This window comes from Macadamia integrifolia, chromosome 7 (genome assembly GCF_013358625.1).
Source record: "Macadamia integrifolia cultivar HAES 741 chromosome 7, SCU_Mint_v3, whole genome shotgun sequence".
Classification (NCBI taxonomy): domain Eukaryota; kingdom Viridiplantae; phylum Streptophyta; class Magnoliopsida; order Proteales; family Proteaceae; genus Macadamia; species Macadamia integrifolia.
In genome coordinates, this window is record NC_056563.1 from 1,638,161 (window position 1) to 1,646,126 (window position 7,966).

Here is a 7,966-nt window from a genome sequence, read left to right on the forward strand (position 1 = left end):
GGTTAAATAATCAATTAATGATTTTAAGAGTTCTTGAAGTTTAAATAGATTCTAGAGAATGAGAAAAATAGTTAAAACAACTTAGAAAGATAGATTAAGAGCAAATTATATTCATTTGGGAGGGTGAGGGGGAGTGGGAGGGGGGAGAGGTGGAAGATCCGAATTACACAAATCAAAGAGTAAACAGATTGTTAAAAAATCCAAATTTGATTTATATCCATATCCAATCCGGAAATATCCAGATCCAAACACATCCAATCCAAATCATTTACATCCCCAGGACTCTATACGGCAGAGGCTGAAATCGTGAAGGCCGCATGGTCTGTCTTTGATACTGAAGTTGGAGTTGGTATCTTGTGTGTGTGTGTATAGATCCAGTTCCCAAAACCATAATTTTCTGTAGTACCTAATATCACATCCACATCATTTTTGAAGTTCATCCCAAGCATTATTGGCAAGTCACATGGATCCACTAAATCCTACCTCAATTAATGGTTCATCATCTCTTTCTTTTTATGGCAACTAATGGTTATTTGTTTGCTCACCACCAAATGTCAGTGATTCATGAAATCCAAGATGAATAAGAAAAAAAAAATTAATCTCCCAAATGCATCAACCTGGCAAGCAATGTTTTCTGCACATTGATAATATCCATCATGAAAGATAAACAATGTAGATTCAAATTTCAACTGATTTGCTCCACTTTCTTTACTTGGTTGGAACTGTTTCTGATGAACAGATAGTACTCCATTCATAGGCATTGTGATTCCCCTGCAACAAGATTTCCACTAGGTTCTGTAATCATATTTTTATTGCTTGTAGGTGCACTAACCATGTGCGGCGCCCTGTTCCTTGTGGTTCATTGTTGACTATGCAACTTGAGCACTATGCAGCAACCACCAAAAGAAACACATACAATATATGAGGCAAACATGACCAAAATATTAGGTTCCCACAACTATAATCCGGACAATCTTCAGTTATGGGATGTGAGGTAAGAGATCAAGAACTCCATTTCAGGAAAACGTGCAATAAGTTCCAAACAATTTGCTGATTCAGGGTCCTGAAATTGAAACGCTGGTGCACAAGTGACTCCAACAAGAGAGTAGTGGTTCTCAGCATCCCTTCTTGGAGCCTTGATAAAGTTACCATCTGGAGATACAGATATATCCTTTGTTGGATATGTACCGAACCAAACATTAGGAGGTACTGTGTACTGTGGTCGCTCACCAGCTTCCAGGTCAAGACCCAGTACAGTCATCTTCGTCACTCCATCTTCTCTAAGCACCAATACCTGAAGGAAAGGTTGCATTGGGAGGTGGGTGAGGAACAACATGTTCATTACACCAAAATGCAACTTGTCTTCGCATTAACAAGTCTGCTTCTTCAATGAGTGATTCTAAAAAAAATAAAAAAAGCATACCCACAATCTGAACAGATGGGTCAACCAACCTTAAGCATTCGAATCAATGGACCACCTCTCTGATAAGCCATATACTCAAAACTAAGAAATCAGTTGCTAGAAGAAAGTCCTCACCAGAGAGAGGTACCTTCTGATTACTCTCCAGCAAGAGAATAATATGGACAGATTAGCCATCTACATGGATTGTGGGTACGACATACCAAATTCACTTAAGGAGAACATTACAAGTCAGCTTACAGTGAGAGGTTCTCCCATGTAAAAATGAAAGGTTTCTGCACATGGTATACGATGGAGACATGCAACGCTCCCAGCTGGCAGCAAGAAGTAAATGGCTGTGCTGATTGGACGACCTACTTTGTCTGCAAATAAACTCTTGTTAGATGGTAAGATGTCAAACACAAAAAACAAAAGGGCAAATTTTCATTTACACGATTCGGGTCCACCATTTTGAGCCACATGAGCATTTGGTTTTGGCCAACTGACAACTAGGTCAGTTGTACACCTTACGGATTAGCCACATCAAATTTCAGACCAAATTCAGTCAAATGCCCTCCCATGCATGACAATGAATCCTTGAATTATTTAACTGTGTATGTCCATGAACCCTCCCATAGTCCCTAGATTTTCAAAGCAAGGGACCTTGGGGTCTACCCTTACAGAAAATTTACGCACAATCCCATCTGCCACATGGCAGATAATGTTGTACTATGGAGAGAGAAGAGAAGAGTCGAAAAGGAGATAGCGCAAGATTTTTGGGGCTCCAACTTATTGATTAACTTCGTATATTTTCCAACTCTTTTATAGAGCCAATAGATCCGTTGAAAAACGGCTCTTTTCCAATCAACGGAATCGCCCCCAAATTTCTCCTTCTTGTGACCGTTATCACAGTAATTCCATGATGAGGCCGAATGGCCACCTCACCAACATCTCCCACTTGGCCATTCTGGCCGAATTCACATTTTCCGTTCTCATTTTTAAGAACCAACATTATGAAAAATTCCATTCATGTTTCTCAATTTCCAGGATCATGATGATATTTTCATTTCCGTTCCTAGATATCCGTTCCTATTTCTAGGAATGATCTATCATGATATTTCAATTTCCACTTTCATTTCCAGGGGCATCCATCATGACATTTCAATTTCCGCTCCCATTTTCAGGGGCAATAAAAAACATTGTCATGATAAGGAACTTTAGTTCCTATTCCAAACTTAGAGATCTAAGTCCATTATTTATTCCGAACATATAGTTCAAATTCCATTTACATTCCCAATTTTCAGGAATTACTTTCACATTACAAGTTCCCATTTTCTGAAACATTCGTCATGACATTTCCAGGAACCATTTCCATTCCTATTTCCAGGAACTATTTCCATTCCCATTTTCAAGAAACATTTCCATTCAATTTTCCATGAATAATATTCATAAAATTTTGATCGTCATGACAAGGAACATTCAGTTCCAATTCCAGACTTAGACCGACCTAAGTCCCTTATATATTCCGAGCACTTAGTTTCAATTCCAGAATTAGATAACCCTAAGTCCGATTAAATTTACATGCTTAACATAAGCTTCCACATGAATTCCCTTTGTGAGGGGATCGGCCCAGTATCGCTCGCAGGTACATAGGTTACTTTAATTTCACCTTTTCCTACTATATCTCGAATATAGTGCCACTACATATTTCTATATGTTTCCCCTTCGAGTTATTACGGCTTGATTATCACAGAATATTTTCACTGGTCCATTTACAAGATCCAGCCCAAATTTATTTCCACTGGTCTAATTACAAGATCCAGCCCAAATTCATTTAACAAACGTCTTATCTAGACTGCATGAGTACCATATTACAAGCAACATACTCAGCTTCCAGTGGGTGCCTACCAACACACCCTTGTTTCTTGCTACCCCAAGAAACTATTGCACCTCCATATATAAACACATAACCAGAGGTGGACTTAGAGTAATCTCTATCACCTCCGAAGTCATCATCAAAGTATCCAATAACCTCAAGCTTTTCCGCTTGAAAACACAATTTCAAGTGTTTAGTTCCTTTAATATATATCATAATCCTTTTCACAGCTTCCCAATGGGCAGATCCAAGATTACTTTGGTATCTATTTACCAAACCAACTGGAAAAGCCAAATCCGGTCGTATACACAACATCACGTCCAGAAAACTACCTACTGCCTGAGCATAAGGTACATTCAACTTTTACTGTCCTTCTTGAGGACCACCTTTTGATAAGGTCATTCCCAATGCTATTGGAGTTACTAAGGGATTGCTATTCTGCATCCCAAATCTTTTCAACACAGGTTTCCTGACTCAAACACAATCTTCGTTATAGATGTTTCCCTATATCCTTCATTTCAAATCGATCACTGAGTTCGTACTTAGTTCTCTCCAAGTCATTTCCAGCTACTCCCAGTCTTCAAAATATATATACAGTTGTCCAATTTGACAACTTTGAATCCTAATTAACGGATCATTTAAATACCATGAACATTAAGACAAAGTATATACCAATATACAATATTTTCCTGTCCCATTCCTCGAAAACCTTTAGGTTGTCGCATAAGTGTACAATTTCTTCCAACTCACCATTGAGAAAAGCATTTTTGACATCCATTTGGAACAACTCTAAGTCCAGATGTTCAACAAGTGTCAAAAACAATCTAATAGAGGCAAATTTCCCTACCGACAAATAAATATCCTAGTAGTTTATTCCTACCTTTCTGTGTATATCCTTTTGCAACTAACTGTGCCTCGAATTTATCAACAGACCCATCTTCTTTGTACACATTTCAAACTTTGAAATTTCTACCTCTTGTAGGTCATAAGTTTTCATAAAAACAATTTCCTCCCACATGGCATTCCACCATTCACCTAATTCTTGCGATTTCATCGCTTCACTATAGGTTACGAGATCGACTACTTCTTCCACATCTGTGTCAATTGTATGACAAGATGATTGACATAATTAAAGGTAATAGTCATCTAAATAAGCTGGGGGTACTCTATTTCTTTTACTCCCACTTACCCTCGGCTCCGGGTCTTGTCCTTGATGATCAACTTGATCTTCAAGAGCTTGGATTCCTTGATAGAAAAAATTCTTGGTTCCTCTTGATGGTCAACATCGTAGTCATTGTCAATGACATGCAGGGGTTCTAGATCCTCCTACAACGGTTCCTCTTCTAGTTTCTCTAGAAATTTCGCATCACGACTCTCAATTACCACTTTTCAGGGTGATAGAACCTAATCCCTTTGATCATTAAGGATATCAGATGAACTTGCATCTGGTTGTTCAAGAATCCAACTCTTTCCTTTATGACACAGGCATTTGTACATGGGCTACTAATCCCTACTTCTTTAGATTTTCTAAGTTTGGCTTCCTGCCTACCCCTAATTCATAAGGTTTAATCTAATTATGCAATAACATAAATCCATGGAAAAACACTCCATAATGTTGGGCTTTTCCGAAATCAAAGTTCTATATGTCAGCATAATTTCAAATCCCAACCACCTTCCATTGCATATTATCAATTTCAGATCTCATATCATAAATAATCCCATGCAAATGCACAAAAATAAAACTTTAAGCATAATCCACAAGATCCGTACAAAAATCGGATCGTCAGGCTCATTTTGCTTGAACAACCATAATAACTAAGCTTTAAAAAAAAGTTTCCAATACAAAGATTGCATTGATTTCCAGCCTTTTCCTAACATCCAAAGTCATTTTGTCAACTTAGTAACATGTCGATTAACTCATTTTCGACATCGAAAAAAAAAAAACTTAACTGGCATTGGAAGTCCATAAGTCAATTGGATGTTTTATTAACGAATATGATTAATTTCTACCTTAACACTAAAGTCATTTGCATCAAGACATATTTCATGTCAGACCTTCCATTGATTCACTAGGTGAACAAAGATTGGGTTCAACTGAACAAATCTCCTCAATTCATTCACAAAAATCCAATGGTAAATCCAATAACATAGCTAACAATGATCATTTACCAAAAATGATACATAACATGACCCATCATTAACTTTGATACTTCCAATACCACTTGTAATGAAAAGCTAATATATATTCAATATATTAGACTACTAAGCTTGTCTTGCTAAAAGTAGACAAAATAAACTCGGACAGATCATATGAGATTACCAACTAAATATATCAATAAGTTCCAAAAAATTCCATTGAACATATATTATCACTGAAAATGATGCAAGAAAAAATAACATTTAATAAAATGATTGCATCGATATATTATAATTGGCATACCAAGACCATGTGGTCTAACAATTGGTCCACTTGAATAGACTATCAAGCAATCACGTCATATGGTTCTAACGGATATCAAGTCCAGTCTAACCTCAATCATGACTGAGTATTTTTCCACCATCTAGTTAGTATTAGAATACAAATATTTTTCCCGCCAAACCAAAACTATGGCTAGAGGTGATCATCGACCAAAACATAGACCAAAACATAGTACATTCCCATAATAAGAGTCTACCTTGACTCAAAGTACTATAATGGAAAATAATTGCCAATCCATAAAGCCCATGAAGGTGGTGTCACGTAAATGACCCAAACCAACTCATCAAACCTTTAACATATATATATATATATATATATACCCCATGAAATTTATGAATATGCTTAAAAAATCAAAATGTTTGACACTTTCCTTTTGGGTTGAATAATCCAAAAGGAAATACATCAGAGACCTATTATGGGCTATAAGATCATTTTTAATAAGATCCATAATCTCTAGAACATATAAAACATAATAAGAATACATTCAACATATAAACTCTTAATACACAATATCTTTCACAATTCCAAAACATATCAACCTATAATAAGGACATTATAATGCCAAGATGATAACGAAAAACAGGATTTCAAATTAAGATTGCCATTCAATATCTTGAATGCAACCACTTATGCATGTGAAGAACATTAGAAGTGCATCTCCACTTCATATATAAAACTCTAATAGCAGCATATTCAATATTATTTTAAAAAATAATAATAATAAAATATTAAATGAAATTGTAAGTGGACAGACATTGTTATATATGACAGAACTAGTAAAAATGGCACCATTATGATTGTAAAATAAATTACAATTGTTCATATAAGATAAGTTACCGGACCATTATAATATTTATAATAATATTGTATAAATAACAAACAATACAATAGTAAGTGAACCCATGTGATCATGCATATTTAATATTATATAAGTAACAAACAATATTATATAATTATAAATTGTAAGTGGCCCTCTATAATGATAATGAAAGGTCATCACTTACCTCTGGCGTGTCTGGAAAAACAAGACATTGTACCGACCCAAATGTAGATAAAGACAACGGTCGGCAGTGGCGGTCGGCGACGATGAGATTACTTTCACAATAGCGGGAGAAGCAAGAAGATGCTAGCAACTGATCGATCCAGTAGAGGATAGATAGACAGTCATGGCAGTGCCGACTCCGGTAAAGACAAAGAGGAAAGTGCAGATGCACTCGGCGACCAGGATTGCCTCTCGATGAGTGTCCAAAGTGATCTTTGCATCTAGATCTACCGATTCTTCAGATCTGATTTCTGCATCTGGAAGCACCGGTTTCTCTTTTCGAAGAGGAGTTGTAGCTTTTGTAGACCAGCGCCGGCCGTGACATCCTTTCCAGTGACGGAGCAGTCGGTCTGTTGGTAGGTGGGATCGATGGCGTGACCCTGAGAATACACGACCTCTGTCTTCACCACACCTTCCAGGCACTGAAACGCCAGTTCCACTCCCCAGAATCACCCCGCGCCGAACTGGGCAAACTCAAGACCTGGCCAGTCTATCGGATCTTGCGGTGAAGTTGTATGATTCCCCATTGCCGTGGCACCGTTCGACATTGTGGATCGTCCTTAGCTCTAATACCATTGTTGTACTATTGAGACAGAAGAGAAGAGTAAAAAAGGAGATAGCGCCAGATTTTTGGGGCTCCAACTTATTGATTAACTTCGTATATTTTCCAACTCTTTTATAGAGCCAATAGATCCGTTGAAAAACGGCTCTTTTTCCAATCAACGGAATCACCCCCAAATTTCTCCTTCTTGTGACCGTTATCACTCTTATAACCGTTGTCACAGTAATTCCATGATGAGGCCGAATGGCCACCTCACCAACAGACCTGGGTTTTTGAAGATCAGGTTTCTTAGTATCATCCTCGCTTCCTGAATCAGCAGAACCATGTGAAACTCAGGAAAGATCAACTGGTTCTTTAGAGGAGATCAACCCAGAATACAAGAAATTCAACTTTAGAGGAAAAAGCAGCAAAATGGAAGAGACTACAGAGAGAGAACACCACCCACAGAGAAGATGAAAGGTCAGTCACAACCATGTAAAAGTACAAAAAAAAAAAAAAAAAAAAAAAAAAAAAAAAAAAAAAAAAAAAAAAAAAAAAAAAAAAAAAAAGAAGAGATGCAATTCAAGCTTCCCTTTTCTCCATTCAAGATTCAGGGTGTAGAGAAAGGG

General features: G+C 37.1%; 1 protein-coding gene across 1 annotated transcript in view; it reads right to left on the bottom strand.

The window, feature by feature from the left end:
- Positions 1-577: 577 nt before the first annotated feature.
- The window catches only part of LOC122084165, a 16,043-nt gene continuing 8,654 nt past the window's right edge, over positions 578-7,966 (bottom strand). The window contains exons 3-4 of the mRNA XM_042652249.1: positions 1,661-1,843; positions 578-1,294 (exon numbers count right to left, since the gene is read on the bottom strand). Coding sequence (XP_042508183.1) covers positions 977-1,294; positions 1,661-1,843 — 501 coding nt within the window. The 3' untranslated portion in view covers positions 578-976. The remainder of the gene's footprint in view (positions 1,295-1,660; positions 1,844-7,966) is intronic.